At 50.1% G+C, this 20,261-nt stretch overlaps 1 protein-coding gene across 1 annotated transcript; it reads right to left on the bottom strand.

The window, feature by feature from the left end:
- Positions 1 to 7,654: 7,654 nt before the first annotated feature.
- LOC120380382 (mast cell protease 1A-like) lies at positions 7,655 to 18,873 on the bottom strand. Its single transcript, XM_039498089.1, has 6 exons — positions 18,769 to 18,873; positions 17,945 to 18,023; positions 10,080 to 10,227; positions 9,252 to 9,387; positions 8,796 to 9,068; positions 7,655 to 8,464 (listed from the first exon to the last, which is right to left on the bottom strand). The coding sequence occupies exons 2-6, from the start codon at positions 18,009 to 18,011 to the stop codon at positions 8,321 to 8,323; spliced, it is 768 nt and encodes a 255-aa protein (XP_039354023.1). The 5' UTR covers positions 18,012 to 18,023; positions 18,769 to 18,873; the 3' UTR covers positions 7,655 to 8,320.
- Positions 18,874 to 20,261: the final 1,388 nt, after the last annotated feature.

Here is a 20,261-nt window from a genome sequence, read left to right as displayed (position 1 = left end):
CATGTTTTTATGGAGCTCAAGGGTAGGTTATAGTTTTTCAACAACAAGAAATATATGGACGGCCTGTTCCTCTAACAAGGGCTCCTGGCTACTTGTGCATGAGGGATAGGCTGTTGGGGCATCTGGACCATGGCAAAGTAGCTCCAGAAACCCTCTTAACCCACAACATCTTCTGCTTCAGCTGTGCCTTTTCATTTCACTGCAGACCCTCTGCATTAGGACTTTAGGGATCATGACACCTCTGTTTTCAGCAATGTCTCAGGTCTTTCATCTACTGGTGCATATAATGTAATGCTGTGCAGCATCTAGGGTTACAGTTTGCATAAAAGTGTTTTATAAAAACATAACCAAAAATTCTCTAAGGTGTCGAGACAAGATAATAATAAACAAAAGTGTAATTGTTGCTTTGCAGGCACCACTACAAAGTATCTTCAAGTATGTAATTCCTCTCTGTTTTTGTTAATATTATTGTGATAGGCCATTGGATGGGGGAGATAATACCTTGTAGAGTGGGGAAGGGATTCTGAATGACAAACGCTCACCTGTGTACAAGCATAACACTCACAGAGAATGGCTGCCTAGAAAATTGTGTCGCTAAAAGAGATTTCAGTCAGTTATCAATATTCTCCGAAAACCTCAGGACAGCTCTCTTACCCCCATGCCCTGTTCTCTATGGCTGTGGCTTTTGTCTTTTTAATTGTTTTATTGTAAAACCCTTAATTTGTGTGTGTGTGTGTGTGTGTGTGTGTGTGTGTGTGCGCGCACTGTTGGGGAATGGGGGGAGGAGATTCTTTACCACACCCTTGACTTTTAAAGCCCTCTTTACAATTTACAAGTAGAGCGCTTTTTGTATTCTAGGCAATTTGTTTACACAAAAGTTTAAAAAAAACCCTAAATCTGTATTTCAAAGACCCTGCGTAGCCATGTAGAAAGCTATAACATGGCTTTACATTTTATTTTATTATTGTAAAACTCTTCTTTACATGAGGGTTTTGTATAATATTTCTGTCCCCCAGGAACTTATTTCTTCACAATTTACATTCCAGTGTAACCTAATTTTACCCGGCTGGGGGGGTGGGGAGAAGAAGGATATTGATCTTATTAGGCAAGTCAGTTAGACTAAGATCTTTGTGTTGCAGAGATGATCATTATTTAGTTATGGAAATTGAGTAAACCTGGCATCTTTTTAGGCTTATATTATTTAATTTTAAGCCTGTGGTTTTGCTGGAAAAGTTAAGAGCTTTTAAAAAAATATGCTGTGTCATGAGTCTACCCTCACTTGAAACTGGGGGGTTTCAAGGTGAGGACCCGCATGCCACCATGTCAAAGGTCTCACCCCCACTTGGAACTGTTGGGCTCCAATGTGGGGACCTGACTTGGTTTCCCTCTAAACTAAAATTCTAGTTTAGATCTACTAAGCTGCCACCACTCAATCAGGAAATGTGGATTGAGACACAGTCCTTCCCCAAAATCCTAGGGGATTCCAAGAGCCCCAAATCCATGGAGTTCTTACACCCAGGAGAAACAAACCATTCCCCCTGCTTCCTCCCCCGTCCCTTTTCCTAGGAGAGAGATACCTGATTCAAACTGCTTGAATCAAACCCAGGAGGAACTGTCTCTTCCCCCCTCACCTTCCCCTGAATTTCCACAGAAGAAGGAATTAACCAAGTCCAAAGAAAAGAAAAGAATTTATTAAGAGAACAAAAAGAAAATACAGAATCTCTATGAGCCCAAGCTGGACACTCATAGGGTATAACCTTATCAATCTCTGGAGAGAATCCCCTCTCCCCCTTTCTTTCTCAGTGAAAGCAAAGTAACAGCAAACAGGAATAAAGAATTTCCTTTAGCAAACACACAATTGCAAATATAGAAATCAAATCATAAGACTAATTCGCCTTTCTAATTAATACTCACTATTAATTAGTAGAAACTACTCCAGGAGAACTTGGAGACATGACTGGTCTCTTTTAGATTCAAAAGAGTTCTCTGAGCAAAACAGGGAACACAGACAAAGGCTTCCCTCCACAGAGATTTGAAAATAATCTGTTCCTTGATTGGTCCTCTGGTCAGGTGTTTCTCAGGTTACTGAGCTTGTTAACCCTTTCCAGGGAAAAGAGACCTTAACCCTGATCTGTTTATTTATGACATGCTGCTTCAAATTGTCCTCACTGCATGCTAACTTCTTTTTTTATTGAAACACATTTGTAAACTCCCCTTGATTGTGACAGTTTTCATATTCTATTCAGTTGTTGTTTTGGTACTTTAAAAATGCTATTTTTCAAAGGATAGGCTAGTGTACCTCAAACATTTTCGTGTCACTGAACTTGTACAAAATATTCCTAAAAAAAGACCTTGTTATGTTAGAGCTCATTCAGTGCTGGGTTTTATGGTTTACTGAGGGCTTGTGTTTCTTCAGATAACCAGAGTGGGTGTTTATTTTAGAAGAAGTATCTCATTGTGATAAAATATAAGGTTTTCCTTTTTTATTTGAAAAAAGGAGCTGATTTTTGTATAAGCTGCTTTCTTAGTGTCATCCACTGTAAGAACTTGCTAATATAGGTTCTTTTGACCCTTTATTGTCAGTGCTGGTAATAGGACTTTCACACTTTACAAAGTTTACAGCTAAATCATTTTATGGCTTGGGGTCTTTCTGAGGGTTGGTGTTTTTAACACTGGAGTTGTTGGCCATTGTCTTTATGTTAGAAGAGGGGCCTCTGGCCGTGAAAGTTGTGTAATTTCTTTACAGAATTTTTCCTTTGGGCAAAAGTTTAAAAAGCAAGCAGTGTTTTTTTGAGAGAAGTAGAACATGTTTTGGTAAAAGGTGTATCTTTGTATTCACTGTTAGCCAAAGAATTAAGAAACTAGCTTATCTTCAAAACAGTTAGAAGGGAGTTTTATCTACTTTCTCCTCAATGTTGTCTTCTGGGGAAAAAAGGAGGGGGGACCGGATGATACATAATTTCTCTCATTTCAACGTTTATTGTCAGTGCTGGGGATAGGACAGTCACTGCTTTATATAAATCTAAAGCAAGTTGGTGTATTTTCTGAGGGAAGTTAAACATCTTTTGTTAAAAGGAGTATCTTTATTTTCACTGTTAGCCAAAGAAAAGCGCTTATCTTCAAAACAGGTAGAAGGGGGAGGGAGGGAGGAGAAAATACAAGGTTTTCCTTTTAAATTTGAAAAAAGTAGCTAATTTTTGCTTAAGCTGTTTTCTTAGCATCATCCAGTATAAAACCAGGTAATATTCCTGTCATGCAGTTATATTATTTCATGATAGGAAAAGAATTCCTAGACTTCGCAAAAGTAGCTTCGTGTAGTTAGCAGCTTCAAATAACGAGGGAGAATGAGGGGGTACTTAGTGTACTCCTTCATGCAGTTACACATTTCTTTGAATATGACATCCTCCCTTTATAAAGCTTAACAGCTGGGGGAGGATGGAGGGAGGGGGAGGGCTCTTGTTTTAAAATCTTGTTAGGATATGATTGGTTCAGGAATAATTCATGCTATGATGTAGCTGTAGAACGGCTTGTGATTGGCAGCTAGTTGGCAGCCGGTATCAAGCGGAGTGCCACAAGGGTTGGTCCTGGGGCCTGTTTTGTTCAATATCTTCATTAATGATCTGGAGGATGGCGTGGACTGCACCCTAAGCAAGTTTGCAAATGACACTAAACTGGGAGGAGTGGTAAATATGGTGCAGGGTAGGGATAGGATACAGAGGGACCTAGACAAATTAGAGGACTGGGCCAAAAGAAATCTGATGAGGTTCAACAAGGACAAATGCAGAGTCCTGCACTTAGGATGGAAGAATCCCATGCACTGCTACAGACTAGGGACCGAGTGGCTAGGCAGCAGTTCTGCAGAAAAGGACCTAGGGGTTACAGTGGATGAAAAGCTGGATATGAGTCAACAGTGTGCCCTTGTTGCCAAGAAGGCTAATGGCATTTTGTTCTGTATAAGTAGGGGCATTGCCAGCAGATCGAGGGACATGGCCATTCCCCTCTATTCGGCATTGGTGAGGCCTCATTTGGAGTACTGTGTCCAGTTTTGGGCCCCACACTACAAGAAGGATGTGGAAAAATTGGAAAGAGTCCAGCGGAGGACAACAAAAACGATCGGGGGCTGGAGCACATTATTTACAAGGAGAGGCTGAGGGAACTGGGATTATTTAGTCTGCAGAAGAGAAGAATGGGAGTAAATTTGATAGCTCCTTTCAACTACCTGGAGGGGAGTTCCAAAGAGGATGTATCTAGACTGTTCTCAGTGGTACCAGATGACAGAACAAGGAGTAATGGTCTCAAGTTGCAGTGGGGGAGGTCTAGGTTGGATATTAGGAAAAACTTTTTCACTAGGAGGGTGCTGAAGCACTGGAATGGGTTACCTAGGGAGGTGGTGGAATCTCCTTCCTTGGAGATTTTTAAAGTCAGGCTTGACAAAGCCCTGGCTGGGATGATTTAGTTGGGGATTGATCCTACTTTGAGTAGGGGGTTGGACTAGATACCTCCTGAGGTCCCTTCCAACCCTCATATTCTATGATTGTATGATTGTATGATTGGTTGATCCAAGAGGCATGGTTTGCTCCTAAGGCTCCCCGCCCTAAACAACTCTCATTTCACTATGGGCAGCCGGGGGACAGAAAAAAGGCCGTGGGAAGCAGGACCAGGATCAAGACCTGCATCGTCGGAACCATCCAGGGACATGAGCGGAGACTCTACCTCAGCCCTCAGGGTTATATGGACCAGGTTAGGGGAAGGGAGGGCAGGACCTGCCAAGTACAGGGGCACATACCCTGCTTCCTGGAAACTCCCATCCCAGTTGAGCCAGGAGCAGACACCCACTGGGAAATTGTCAGGTCACAGCCGCACCCACAATGCTGGGGGAGGGGAGAAGATTTCCTCTCTGCTCTGTTGCCTAAATAAACTGGCTGGGGGCCATAGCTAATGATGCCCCACCCCCCATCCCCCTGGATGAGGATGTGGCTAACACTGCTCCCCCCATGCCCCTGGCTGAGGATGTGGTTAGCGTAGCTCCCGCTCCAGCTACCAGTTAAAGGTATTCTGGACTATTCTGCACCTAGATTCCCAGACCCATAGATATCAAAGCCAGGAGGGGCAATGCTGACCTTCCAGATGTACCCACCTGGACACCCCAGAGCCAGAACCCACCCAGCATCTCTGCTCTCCAGCCCGGCTCTGCAGGCAGAGCTAGGGCAGCTCCCAAGAAAGCTGACATCTGGAGACCCTGCTTGGTGGGGAGAGCTCCAAGCAGAGCGATCTCCTGATGGTATTGCAGGCAAAAAGGGGACTCAGCCCCTATCTATAGGAACCTCCATGGGGCAGGGGTTTCTGAGAGCAGGGGGATCTTCAACCCCGCTGGCCAAGGCAGGACAAGACCCGATGGCTGGGAGCTGGGAGTTAGCAAAGACCTGGCAGGGCCAAAGGTGCAAACATAGGACATAGAACCACAGGAACAACTGATCTGAGGCCACACTGGAGGCAGGAGTTGCTGGTTCTGGCTCTGGGGTGCCCAGGGATTCAAGTTGGAAGGTCACCATGGGGTCTCCTGACCTTGAAATTTATGGGTCTTGGAATCTATGAGCAGAAAACCCAAGGGCATTTCTGACACTGGTAATAGGCAGGAGGCAGCATTAGCCATGTGACGTTGGCAGGCCAGATGCCAGCTCTTACCCAGGCTTCAGACATTAGCTAGGAACTGACTACCTTGTCGCTGAAGACCAGACCATCTCACTTATATGGTACTTTTGTTCAAAATACATATGTCTTATAAGAATGTGTTTAGTGTTTTGACTCTCTGAAATGCTTGGAAATCTCACGTGCAATGTTGGTATTCTAGGCTATAAGAACATATGTAAGTCTTGCTTTGTAACTTTGAAAATGTTGCCTAAAACTTGTGAACTCAGACCTGGGAATCATCCCTCGCCTCACCCATCCAGAAAGAATATCAAAATCAGATGGGCCATCAAAAACCATCTGAATACAAATAGCAGGTTAATGGCCCTATAGCACCTGGGAAATGCTACAAGCAAGGAAGCCGATCCTGTGGGCTTGGAAGCTGAATGGTGGAAATTAAACAAGGTCACAGGAAAATTTTCCATCTTTTTGGATGCTTGAATTCCTAAGGTCCAGAGATGCTCAACTGAAGCCAGAGAACCCCAGGAGCTACCTCTTGGAGCTGCCCTGAAAGATACTTTGAAGGGACAGATCACTACAGCTCTGTCCCTGTTCGGAGTTAGATGCTAACTCACTGGTGTGTATATGTTTGCTTGCTTCAACCTGTAAATAACTGTCATTTGTATTTCCTAGTTAATAAAACTTTGGAGAGGTGAGGTTTGCAAGCAGGTGGCTGAGAACTACAGGAGAGAATTGCTCCACGTAACTCATGATTGTCCATTCACAGGACTTTTTTGAGTGGAAAGACCCTGTGACGGGCTGCAACAGATTTTCGATTGGCCTCACATGTTCGATATAATAAAAGATTCCTGTAAGAGTTGTGCCTTAAATGAGAAGCGTAAGGATTAAAGGGACCCTGTAAAGCACCATTGCAGCCTATGCCCAGTATTAAAGAGGTGTTTGCCGGAGGGTCTGTGGATACTATGGGACCTTGCACTAAACCTTCGGGGAAGGGAAAGATTGAAGGGAAACAGTTCTCAGCATCAGACATCATTAGGGAGAACAAGCAGAGCTGACTCATGGTCTGAGACCAGGAATGGGAACAGGGCTGCTGCAGGTCAGGATTGAGAGTCACCGGCAGAGATGATTCATGCCCACCAATAATAGTGGGGCAGAGTGAGGGCAGCCGGCTTCAGCAGTGTTACTGAGCATGCTCAGTCCATGTTAACAAGAGAGGAGGGTGAATGTGCTGGGCTGGATTAGACTAAAAAACAGCCTGAAATGGATTCTGATTACTCTCTGTTGGCAGTGTGGAGAGTGGAAGGTTTGTGGAACATCAGTCTATCTTCTATGGGGAGAAGGGGCTGCAGTTTGGAAGGCCTCTACCTCAGGGGAAGGGGGACCAATCTCCATGGGGACAGGCTGGCTAGAGGAGTCAAGGAAGGGCTAAACTAATGGGCCAAGGGGAGGGTAAAAAGGGGGAAGAAATGAGCTCTCAGCAAAAATCAAGAACAAAATTAATCCAGGAACCTCAATTCAATGAAGAGAAGAAATTCTTGACTCGCCTCTGCACCAGTGCGAAGAGTCTGGGGAACAAACACGAGGAATTGGAATTGCTCCTCCAGGAGCATCCGTTTGGTGTAGCAGGTGTGACTGGACCCTGCTGGGATGATTCCCGTGACTGGACGGTTAAAATCCATGATTACCAGCTAGTCAGGAAGGATCACGTGGACAAAAGGGGAGGGGACATGCACTCAATGTCAAAAATGTGATGTGTCCTAGGCCCAAGCTTAGCACATTAACCACAAGCCCAGCCTTCCCCTGTGGGGTTAATTCCTGCCTGGCCCTGGCAGATGCAGCAGCTGCTCCAGATTTTTTTAAAAGAAGCAAAGAATCCTGTGGCACCTTATAGACTAATAGACGTTTTGCAGCATGAGCTTTCGTGGGTGAATACCCACTTCGTCGGATGCTTTTACAGATCCAGACTAACACAGCTACCCCTCTAATACCAGATTTTTTTGTAACTTCATTTTTATTCATTGCTGGCAATGTAGCAGGGAGCGAAATGCAGCAGGCCGCGCGGCAGGGTGGGGCAGGGAAGGTGGGAAAGAGGCGATCATCACCGGGAATTGATCTGCAGTCAGTTCAGTGCAGCCTTCTCTGCGTTCCCGTCCCACTGGCCTCACTAGCGCTGGGAACAGGTGTGTTTGGAAGGGGCGGTGGCCAACCCGATTAACTAACCCTTGGGACAGGTCCTGTGAGGCATGGGCAGGCTGCAGTTTTCACAGGAGTTAGCAGGTCAGGTACCAGTGAAGATCCCCCAATAAATGGTCACTCGATCAGCTGACATGGGGGAGAGCTACAATCCGCCAGGTCTGCCCCAGGGTTTGGCTTGTGTCCATTACCCCAGGGGAAATAAATCAGCTGTTTCCCTAGAGAAGATGCAGCTTAAGGGTCTGGGTTGGGATTGCCAAGGGAGCGGATAGGAGCTGGTCTTGAATCTCGTTCCTAACTCCTCTAGGCTCACTGCCTTGATGCTCATGGGCTGGGCACTGCCTGAGTGGAGCGATAGTGGAGGGCTATCCTAGGGAGAGGGGAGCTCAGCCAATCTGCAAAGCAGGCCCTATATCTGGGCGTCACCAAACGACAGAAGCAACACAGCATCGGCTCCTGCAGCTATTCCCGGCTTGGCTCAAGGCTGCAGCCTCCTCATCGTGGCCTGTATCCAGGGGATGAAGATGGAGACTTTCACGTACACCCCAGGAGGGGTAGGAGGCCCCCAGGAGACGATGCCCTGGGCTGTTTCCCCACACACCAGGGGGCCTCCAGAATCGCCCTGTGAAATGAAACAAGCCACAGATGAAGAACAGCTCAGGGAGTCATTTCCTGTTGATGCACAGCTCAATGACACCCCCCTATGTCCACCCAGTCTCTGCTCGGCTCCCCCAAGGCCCAGCTGGTATCAGTCCCCCCACCCCTACCCCTACCCATAGAACTGGTCTCTGCCTCATCTGGAAGAAAACCAGATATTTTTCCATTCATTTGTACAGCACCAAGCACAGTGGGGCCTGATCACTGACCACTGCTCATAGGCCTGACTGCAACACCAACAGCCTCATTAATAATAATATTTTATGAAAGGTTCTTGAAACCAGGAGGAGATTCACCTCCCAAGAGTCTTTGCTCGTCTTTGGATCCCCCACACACATCATGATAGAGGAGTTATAGATGTGGTATTGCACGTTAGGATTCTTCAGACATGTGTCATCTGGCATCACCACAACGTCCACCTCCCGGAGTTTGGCCGAGATCGATTTACTCCCTCTCCTAGTGCAGCCCCAGCCGGCGACGCTGCACATGGCGCCTGCCTCCACTCTCTCGTTGGTGCGGGGCAGGGCGATGGTATCAACCCATCTGTTCAGCGTCGCTTTCTCTGCCAACTGAGACACAAGAACAATGAAGATCAATGTGAGGGTCGCACTCAGGGACACAGACACACATCCCAAAACCCAGAAACACTCAAACCCATGACTGAGAGGTCACTGCGGGTGGGGTGATGGAATGGGGGGGACCTGCGGCTGTGTGAGGTAACTGGGGGTGGGGTCATGGGATGGGTGTGATACCTCCAGCAGCATGATGTCATTGTACAGGGTGGTCTCGTTGTACTGCCGGTGGGGGATCCGGTGGCGCACGGAGATTTTCTGTTGGCTCTCTTCCCGTTCTCTAATGTTATGGACTCCCAGCGTGACAGTGATCTTGCTGTAAAAGCCAAGAGCAATACATGGGGCGTCAGAGGCAGGAGCGTACGTGAGGAGGGGGAGGGGCACATGTGGGTCCGACTCATGAACAGTGATATGGGGAGGACCGGGCAACCTGGGATCTCAGTCTGTGATCTCAGACTCAGCTTTCGGCTTCAGGGCTGGGAAATAGCACAGGGGACTTTTCCCCTCTAGGAGGCTCTGGCTGCAGCACCAAGACCCTGCCCAGTGGTGTTGGGGTCCCAGCCTGTGTCTCTACCAGCCCCTCGTGTTGTCCCTCTGAGCTCCTTCACGCCCCACAGGCCTCCTGCCCCCTGGGTCTCAGCTCCTCCCCACCCCCGGCTAGATCCAGATGGGGTCTATGCCAGCTCCTCCCAGCCCAGAGCCCTGCAGAGCTCTCCTGGGGCTGTGACTCCCTCCCTGCCCCGATCTGGGCAATGGGCCAGAACCCAGCTCGTGTCAGTGGCCGTAGTTCCACTGACTTACCCAGCGTTGGCTCTGGACCATGGTTTGCAGCGGCCCCTAGAGACACACTGACGCCCCCTGAACAGATCATATCCCTGGGCTCTGCTCTCCCAGCCTCTCCTACTAACTGCTCCTTCCCTGCAACCTACGATGGCACCAGAGCTCCTGGCTCCCCCATCACCTGCTAACCCCGACCTGCCCCGACATCCCCAGCACAGAGGCGCTTACTCTCCATTGCAGTGAGCGGCCGTCAGCACGAAGTTCTCCGACACCAGGAGCCCTCCACAGATATAGCTATCACCTCTGTGTTGTATAGCCAGATGGGCCATGTAGGGTCTCGAGTGGGGCTTGGCTTCCTTGCCCCCAATGATCTCACCTGGGGAGAGACCAGGTTCATAGAAAGAGCCACATCATCTCTCTGGGCTCGGTTGGAACCAAGCTCTCCACCCGGAAGGGGAGTCCCCACAACCTCAACCCACTCCCTGTGATGCTCTCCCTGGGGGATCCCTGTGCCTGGAATTCTGCCCCCTGCTCAGCTCTGCCCCAGACTGGACACCCCAAGGGGCTGGAGGGTAAATCTAAAGCTCTGACCTCGCTGTGTGGAGAATCGGTGCCAAATGCACCAGGAGGGGGTCAGTAACTGCACTGCCTGGTGTTAACAGCTTTGGGGTCCAAAGTCAGCCCAGATTAAGCCAGGCAGCACCTGGAAAGGCACTGACAGGTCCCTTGTAGATGTTTCTTCAACCCACAGTCACCAGCCAAGGCTGCTCCAAGACTGACCCACCAAACATTTTAGGAATGTCATTTTTTCTCAGAAAGCCTCGTCTCAACCCCGTCTGAATTATTGTGGTGAAACTGATTCTTTCCCCCCAGTGTTGGGTAATATTTAGGTGAAAAATTAAAAGTGCCACTTTGGGGTTTTTTTCCCATGGAAAATAAAACATGTTTTGTGATCACCTCTGAAGAGTCTCCCGCCAGGTGGGTGGGTGTGCTGGAAAATCCCACCTTTTACAAATTGCTGTTATTCGCATGAGGGTGGCACATAAGCCGAGAACCAAACCCCTGTTATGCCAGGGGCTGCGCAGAAACTAACTGAGATCAGGGGCTCCCTTGCTCCAGGCCTTTCACTGACCCAGGCAGTGTCCTGACACAAGCAGAATTGTTCTTCACATTGAAAAATTAGGGAAACTGAGGCCCAGGGAGATTGTAAACCTGCAAAGGGATTTCGGTGACCATCCTCAATCCATACAAGTCTCTGTCCACAGAGATCCTGGGCAGATCTGGGAACGGTCCCAGATTTCTTGGGTCCCAGCCCAGAGGCCCAGCCCCATGGCCAACCTCCCTGTCTGGGACAGGGATTGGCAGTGGGGTGCCAAAGCAGCCTGTGGGGGCTGGGCCACCCAACCCCTTGGGCTGCTGAGAGAGCCCCAGCCGCAGTCAGGAGAGGATGCAGGATTCGATACCGGTGCTTGGCCCGAGCAGGAGCAAGGGGGAGACCCTAAACACTGCCCACAGCTCCCCATATGTGAGGGTCACACTCCCCACGGGCCCTGATTCCACCCCAAAGTCACCAGCTTGAGACCCATGGGGTAGCAGAAAGGCCACGGGAAGCAGGACAAGGATCAAGAGATGCATCATCAGAGACATCCAGGGATGGGCACAGAGCCTCTGCCTGAGCCCCAGGGGTTATATGGACCAGGCAAGGAGAGGGGAGGGGTGAAGACGCCAATTGGAGAAGCCTCCAGCCACAGCTGTGCCCACATCAGGGTGGGGGGTTTTCTCCTTGCTCTGGTGCCAACCCAGCATGGCTGTGGATGTGGTTAACCTTGCTCCCTCCCTACTGCAGGTGTAAGAAACACCCCTGGGCTTCTCTTCACCAAGATACCCAGACCCATAGATTTCAAGGGCATTAGAGCCCATTGTGACCTTTCAATCTGATCCCCTGGTGGACACCCCAGAGCCAGAAACCACCCAGCAACTCCTGCCTCCACCACAGCCCTGGGTCAGTTGTTCCCATAGCTCCATGTTTAATGTTTGCATATTAATCTCAGCCAGACCTTTTCTGACTCTATCTCCTGGCCATTGGATCTTGTCCTGCCTTGGCCACAGAGGTTGAAGAGACCCTGCTCTCAAAACCCCCACCCCTTTTCGCCTCCAAAACCCTCAGGAGATCACTCTCCTTGACGCTCTCCCCGCCAGCTTGGTCTTGTAGCGCTTTTCAATTTGCCAAAGTCCTGCTAAAGGTGTGGACATTAGAGCTGGACAAAATCTCCACTCATGGTCCCACAAGGGACAAATCCAGAGGTGACCCCACCTCCTTGCTGCTAATGAATATCCCCTGGTTTATGTACCTAAGGATGGTATCTGCCTGCTTAGCTCCAGCATTCCACTGAAATCTCCTGTTTCGATGGGTTCCACCATGCTCCCTTTCAGAGCCCCTGCTCTCCAGGACACAGCTCCCATCCGGCCAGCATGAATAACATCCCTTCTCCCTCAGTGTTTGACCTTGCATTTGGCTGGATTCATGTGCAGGTCTAATTGTACCGAACTCACCAGGTGACCCAGGTAGCTCTGTAGCTTGGAGATGTCCTCCACCCCACCTATCCTTGTGTTCTCTGCAGACTTTGCCAGCAACAATTTACATGAACTTCCAGAACATTGATTTAGATACTGAATAACCTCAGGCCCAGAACAAATCTTTGCGGGGCCCACCAGCAACAACCCAGTGGATTCTGATTCCCCATTGAGGATCATATTTTGAGGAGAATCAGTTAGCCCAGTTTGGAACCATGTTGAGTATTTAGAGAGCTAATTTCTCAATATGAATGTTGTGTGGTAGTTGGGCAAACTCCCTATGGGAATCCACGTATATATCATAATAGCACGGTCACCTTAATGAACCAGACTTTTAAGATTGCTCAGAAATGACATTGAACATGATCTGTTCTCCATGAACTCACGTTGACTGGCAGTAACTCTGATTCTATCCTTTAGTATCTGCCTATTGGTAGAACCAATCTCAGCTCTTCCATTGTTTGGCTCTGGGTCCCTCTCTTGGAATTGCTATGTCTGATTAATGAGGGGTGGGATCTGTCCATCCAGACATCAGTGTCACTGTCGAACGGAGTGGGCAAACTACGGCCCAGGGGCCACATCCAGCCCTCCACACATTTTAATCTGGCCCTCGAACTCCCACCAGGAAGTGAGGTCTCGGGCTTGTCCCGCTCCAGAGTTCCAGTTTATTAGGTGTATTGTGGTAGTGTCTAGAAGACCCAGTCATGGCAAAGGATCACAGTAGCACCTAGGTAGATTCTCAGCTATGGCCCAGGACCCCACTGTGCCAGGTGCTGCACAAACACAAAACACAGCGATGGCCCCTGTGCCCAGTTGCTCACAGTCTAGGTATAGGACAGGAGAAAACAAGTGGATACAGACAGGCTGACGGGGAAGAACCAGGGGAACAATGAGATGACACTAACAGGCATCGGCAGATGGTGCCAAGTCCAAGTCTGAGACATCTCTTCCCAGAGCATCAGAGCCGTGTCCGATCCATTGATTCTTGCTGCCCTGGGCTAGGTTTGTGATGCATTTTCATTGCAGGGGAGCTGGTGCAAACAGCAATGGAGTTTACCCCCTGCCCGAATAGCCCCTGATTAGAGTCAGGCAGACGGGGGACACACACAGAGGCTCCTTGGGATCAGGCCTTGACATCTGGGCTGAGGTGCCTGATGGAGGGACTGGCCTGCCTGCTGTTTGTGACCCCTCTGTCCCCAGACAGGTGCAGAGTGGAAGAGGAATGACGTACAAAGGAACTAAGAATACCCTGGTACCGAGTTCTCCTCAGGTGGCCTAAAGTGCACTCCTGTTGTCAGGGAGCTGGCCCAGGTGTCAGAAGTGGGATGCCAGAGTCAGGCGAGCTGACAACACACACAGTGATTTGCTTTTTCACCTGTGATTTTCCTTGTCTTTCTGGCAGATCCGGCATGAACTACTCAAACCCAGGGGGTGAATTCCCCACCAGGCCCCAAATCCTGGTTACCCCTGCTAGGTACAAGTTAGCTGGGAGTCCGAGGCTGGGGGCGTTCATTCAATTCCCAGGAAGGCACCACTTCATTGTTTGCAATTTCATTTTTATTCATTGCTGGCTAAGCGGGAGCAAGCAAAATACACCAGGCCCTGAGGCAGGGCAGGGGAGGGGAGGTTAGAAGGAGGTGCTCAGAACTGTCATTTCAGCTGAAATCAGTTCAGTGCATAATTTCCTAATTTTCCTCCCATGAACAAACTCCCGCTCCCCTTGTTGGAATGGGCGGTGGCTACCCCCGGGGGAAATAGCATATGGAAAAGGCCCAGTGAGGACAGGGCAGGCTGCAGTTTTAACAGGAGTTAGCAGGTCAGGTAATGACGAGGATCTCCCATAAATGGTCACTCGACCAGCTGACATGGGGGAGAGCTACAAACTGCCAGGTCTGTCCCAGGGTTTGGCTTGTGTCCGTTACACCGGGAGAAATAAACCAGCTGTTTCCCTACCGAAGACGCAGCCTAAGGGCCTGGTTGGGATTGCCAGCGGAGCTGATGCAGTTGGAATTGAACATGGCTCCTAACTCCCTGAGGCTCCCTGCCTTGCTGCTCCTGGGTTGGGCACTGCCTGAGAGCAGCGATGTCTGGGGTGGGGGAGATCAGCCTGGTTTGCTCAGGCAGTGATCTCAGACTCCTTCATTCCCCTTGTCCCCTGGGCCTCGGCTCCCCTCAGCCAGGGGACCCCTCCCAGCTGGATCCAGACAGGGGCCCATGCCAGCTCCCCCCACCCCAGAGCCCCGCAGAGCTGTCCTGGGGCTCTGAGCCCCTCCATTCGCCATGTCGGCAATGGGCCAGACCCCAGCTGGTGTCACTGGCCATAGCCCCATTGGGATCAATGGGCCAGACTGCAGCTCTTGTCACTGGCCATAGCCCCCGCATTGGAGCTGGACCATGGTTTGCAGATGCCCTTAGAGACACACCGATGTCCCCTGAGCACATCAGACCCCTGGGCTTTGCTCTCCCAGCCTGTCCTGCTAACTGCTCCTTCCCTGCAACCTATGACGGTGCCAGAGCTCCCAGTCCCCCCATCACCCACTAACCCCAACCTGCCCTGATGTCCCCAGCACAGAGGCGCTTACTCTCCATTGCAGTCAGCGGCTGCCAACATGAAGTTTGTCTTCACCAAAAACCCTGCACGTCATATGACAGGCCATGCAGGGTCTGGAGTGGGGCTGGGCTTTCTGTTCCCCGATGATCTCACCTAGGGGTAGGGCCGGCCCCAGGCACCAGCAGCATTCCGTTCATTCTTCGAGTGGCACACTAAGGGTTTTGGGTTTTTTTTTTTTTGCTGCGGCAGTTCGGGCGGCTTTTTTTTTTGCTTGGGGTGGCAAAAATGGTAGAGCCGGCCCTGCCTGGGGGGAGACAAGGTTCATACAAAGAGCCCCATCATCTCCCCGGGCCAGGTTGGGACCAAGCTCCCCATCCCAAAGGGGAGTCCCCACAGTCTCAACCCACCTCCTGTGATGCTCTCCTTGGGGGATCCCTGTGCCTGGAACCCTGCCCCCTCCTCAGCTCTGCCCCAGACTGGACACCCCATGGTGCCGACAGGTAAATCTAAAGCTCTGACATCACTGGGTGGAGAATCAGTGCCAAATGCACCAGGAGTGGGTCAGTAATCGCACTGCCCGGAGTTAACAGCTTTGAGGGTCAGTCTCACCCGGAACGCCACTGACACGTCCCCTGCTGAAGTTTCACCTTCTCCACCGACCCCCAGTGACAAGCCAGGGCTGCTCCCAAGCTGCCCCTCCAAACTGTTTTTGTACAGAAAATCAGATTTTCTAGACAATGAAAAGTTTCCCAGAAGGCGTCTCCTCGCCTCAAACATTTTGGCATTTTTCTTGGAGGACTGATTATTTCCCCCCAGTTTTTGGCACTTTTCAGTTGAAACTTTGTAACTTTTTAGTCACTAAAACAATTTTAATTTTGGTCACACTACAGACTAAGATGGAGTGGTGAGGTATGCAAGGGAAACGTGCCGCCCCCCATCTGTTTAGCCCTGCTGCTTTCGCTCTCCTTCAGCCATTACTGCTTTCGTTTCTGCAAACGTTACCCAGATTGCCAGGCTCTATGGTAATGTTATGCACACCTGGCCAGCAAATTTGAACTAAACACTGATCCCCTAAAAAGGCATTGGGAGGAGAAACTAGGCCAATTATTTTCTGCTAACCAAGTGGAAAGAAATCATAGCCAGTGCTCTGAACCGCTCCTTGGAGCTACATTTAAGATTAATTCCACAGGAATCATATGGAGGAGGCGTCGGACCCCTCTTCAGTGTTCAATGCAGGTGCTGCTAAGTCAGCTGTGACTCAGCAGGTGCTGACTTAACCCATATGCTCATAGATCGGTGGGCTTTGGGCGGAACTGAAGGGGGCAGTGGGTTTTTTTTCTCCTATCAAATAAAATTAATCATGTACTTTTCAACCTAGTGGGTATTAACTGGAAGCAGAATAAATCAGAAAGACTTTGGCAAAGCAGAGCACTAACAGCAGTGAAAAGGCAAGTACCATCAAAATGGAAATCCAAAAAACAACCAGCAATAGAAGATTAGAGCGTAGACACCCTAAGCCTGGCTACCATGGAAAGAGCTATAGACCGTTACAGAGCTTCCCAAGCAAAATTGTTAGAGATCTGAGAAGCTCTCCTGGAAGTATCTGATGATCCTATCAAATGCATGGCCCCACCTCATCCCACTAATCCCCCGTTTCCCTACCCACTTCTGCTCCCTGTATCTATCCCTCTCATTTGAATTTTGCTTCTAGCCTTTATCTTACTTTAATATTTTTTCTTTAACTAGTTGGATTTTTATAAAGCATATTTTGTTTGTAAATTGTGGAATACAACAAGGGACTGATAGTCTGATCATTCATACGACAGATAACGAAATGTTTCAAGCCTAGCTAAGGTGAGGTAGCAAATATTTAATATCTTATGAGAAGTTTATGTATATTTTGCTGCTTGTTTTCTCACTCTCTATGTATCTTTTAAAAATTAATACAGAGTTACTAGAAAAACAAATTACTTTGGGGGTTTTCAACTCAAAGTTGAAATTTCCCAGGGAAAAACTTTTCAGACCAACTCTGAAACGTCTCAGCCCAGGTGGATGAAGTCAGACCTAGACAATCGGTGTAAAGACATCAGGGTGGAGGGGACAGAACGGGGGGAAAGAGCTGGTGAAGCTGAAGGACAATGTAGGTAGAAGAACAAAAGGGGATATACCAGGCAGGGATAGATGGAGGTGGAAGTGAGAAGGTCTCTAGCCATCAGAGGGACGTAGGAATTAGGAATTACCAGTCTGCGCGGTTTGTTTTAACCCTGTGCAAATGCTCGTCTTGAGGCACTTGTATGGGTTGAAGGCTGGTTCACTGAGGTTAACTGGCCCCTGGGAAGCTTCCGACGCTTTCGCCAGGTTTAAATCAACATCAGAGCAGCCACAGGAAGAGCTGAACCAGTTGAACCACAGATGCGGTTTAAAATCAGGTTAATTAAAGCAACACAAGTCTGTGTGCAGCTCACACTTGAATGTTTTAACAGATGACTCATGGCTGTTAGTTTGAGGTCCATATGAATGAGGCTGTTTTGACAGTCTGTCGCTGTTATCTGCATATGGTGCCACCAACCAACCCAGATGAGGGTCCCATTGTGCCGGGTGCTGCACAGACGCTCCGGGAAAGTCAATCCCTTCCGTAAAGAGCTTCAATTTAAAATGACATCACAGACAAAGGAGCTAGAATCCAGGAGTCCTGACTGCCTCCCCATGAGATCCACTCTAATCACTAGACCCCACTCCCAAGCGGGGATAGAACCCAGGAGTCTCTCTCCTGCATATGTCTCAGTTCCAGCTCCACCACCCAGACTCCTTCATCCCCCATCTCCAAACTGTTCCCTAGCTGGGTCCTGGGGGCCAGCAATCACCCTTGCAGAAGCATCTGACTCTGGGGAGGATCCAGGATTTGCAAACAGCCCAGCGAGCTCCTGGCTCCACTCCCCAGGATCCCTGACCCCCCAAAAACACTCACCAGCCCCGGCCCTGGGGGGCAGGAGAAAGGCCACGGGCAGCAGGATCAGGATCAGCATCGTCACCATCGTGCCTCAGCCCTGGGGGATTTACAGAGTCAGCAGGAAACCGCAGATCACGTACGCTCTCCCCTCGTGGGGAGCTGGGACCACGCAGGCGCCCTCAGAAACCTCAGCATTACTCCACCGACACATGAGGGAGGGAGCTGGTGGCTGGAGAATAACCTCTCTCTGGAGGAAGGAGCTCAGGGGAAAATCCCTCTGGGACGAGGCATCTCTCACCCCATCCCAGAACATCTGGGAGCAGGGCCCCCTGGGATCTGCCTGGAGCCCAGCACACCTGGCATCGGGCTCATCTGCAGCTCGCCCATCTCCTCTGCTCCAGCAGCTCATCTGGTGGGGAGTGCGGCCGAGGCTGAGTCACCGGCTGGCTTGGCTCAGCTCCCTGTTTCTGCCTCAGCATCCGTCTCAGAGCAGTAAGAAGGGGACGGGGGCCCTGCTGTGACTTCCTGTAGCCCAGCCACAGACAGGGCCGGTGCAAGGAAGTTTCGTGCCCTAGGTGAAACTTCCACCTTGTGCCACCCCCTCAACCAGCTAAGCTTGCCCCCCGTGGCAGATAACCCAGCCCCCGACCTGGGGAGCCCACCACCCACCTCACAGCAGCTTCCCCCCTCTGCAGCTAACCCCGCCCAAGGAGACCCCCCCTGCATGGCAGCTAACCCTGCCTGGGGAGAACCCGCCCGGGGAGACCCCCCACGCGGAAGCTAACCCCACCCGGGGAGCCCCCCAACCGCAGCAGCTACCCACCCTCTGCAGCTAACCTCACCTGAGGAGACACCCCACTCCACGACAGCTAACCCTGCCCGGGGAGACACTCTCCCCCATCCGCCCCGCAGCAGCTAACCCTACCCGGCGATCCCACCCCCGCTCACCTCGGCTCCGCCTCCTCCACTGAGCATGCTGGCGTCGCTCTAATTCTCCTTCCCTCCCAGGCTTGCAACGCCGATTGGAGGAGAATTAGAGTGGGGGCTGTGTGCTCAGCGGAGGAGGCAGAGTGGATGTGATCTGGGGTGGGGAGCAGTTCCCCTGTGCACCCCCCACCCGGTTACTGCGATCGGCCCTCCCCGCGCCCCCCGCCCCAGCTCACCTCCACTCCACCTCCTCCCCTGAGCGGGCTTTTAGGTGCCTCCAACCACTAGGCGCCCTAGGCGGCCGCCTAGTTTGCCTAAATGGTTACACGGGCCCTGAACACAGAGTGTTATGAAATCCCGTCCCTGTGAGTGTTTCCTTCTCTCCTGTATACTGTCACCCAGGGCAGGGGAGCCCCAGTCACTCAGCTCCCCACGGCAGGGGAGCCCCAGTCACTGGCAGTCTGAGCTGCCTGTCTGACATGGGCAGTTAGTTAAACAAACCACTAGGATCCAGCCACCCTCAATGCATTTCCTTCTGCTGTCAATGGTGATGAGAAATGCGAGGTGGGACCTTTCCTCTCTGGGGGAAACCAGCTCCGATCCCACCCCAGGTCTGGACTGTGTGAACTGGTCTGTAGATGATGTGAATTGTAAAATTAAAGAAATTTGTGGTAATTTGTGCATGAATCATTTTTAAAATACCATCATTACATTGGGGTATGAGCTGCAGTGACCCAGTTTAACCCAGGAACATTTAGGTTTTGTTGAGTCTGAACTTTTCATGAGTTTAAACTTAACCCAGACTTGAAGTCTCTATCTGAAACTTTTAATCAAAGCTCTGACCTGCGAACTACTCATGACACCCCCCCTCCCAATAAGCAGCCATCTCCTCCTTTGTCTTTTCTAATTTACATTTTAACCTGTTTTATCCTGTAGAATCTTGATTGATTATGCATGACCATTATGATCTGTTAATCACTTTGTTTACTTCTGTGTATAAACATTGATGCTCACCCCTAATAAACTTGCCACACTTACTCCGAAGCTTTTAAGCTAAGGATGGTGTGAGCCCGTTGATCAACGAATTGTCTGGTCTCTGACAGATTTGTGAGCCCCATACCAACTCCGCACAAACTCGGGTGCTGGAGAGGTGAGTAAGGACTTGCTTTTTACCTAACAATTTGGGGGCTCGTCCGGGATTCCTTCTGGTGCGGTGCCTCTGTCCAGTGGCCAGACCACTCATATACGAATTGGCAGGCGCCACGGGAGATTTCTCCCAGCCAATTCAATATTGAGGGGTCGTGTACTGGACAGCAGGATAAACGCCAGTTGGAGGGCTCCTGTCAGACACCATGGGTCAAGGGACTAGCGTGCCTCTTGAGAGTCCGCTGGGGATTGTAAATAAGTT

This window comes from Mauremys reevesii, linkage group 13 (assembly GCF_016161935.1).
Source record: "Mauremys reevesii isolate NIE-2019 linkage group 13, ASM1616193v1, whole genome shotgun sequence".
Taxonomy (NCBI): Eukaryota; Metazoa; Chordata; order Testudines; family Geoemydidae; genus Mauremys; species Mauremys reevesii.
Note: the sequence above shows the minus strand (reverse complement) of the source record. Positions and strands in the feature narration are given on the sequence as shown.

What these genes read in the sequence shown, in the direction of transcription:
- LOC120380382 (XM_039498089.1), bottom strand. Translation starts at nt 18,011, where the DNA reads ATGGTGACGATGCTGATCCTGATCCTGCTGCCCGTGGCCTTTCTCCTG. An exon ending in GCCGCTCACTGCAATGGAGA is followed by an intron (nt 9,388 to 10,079) that starts GTAAGCGCCTCT and finishes TGGCTTTTACAG; the next exon opens with CAAGATCACTGTCACGCTGG. An exon ending in ATGACATCATGCTGCTGGAG is followed by an intron (nt 9,069 to 9,251) that starts GTATCACACCCA and finishes CTTGTGTCTCAG; the next exon opens with TTGGCAGAGAAAGCGACGCT.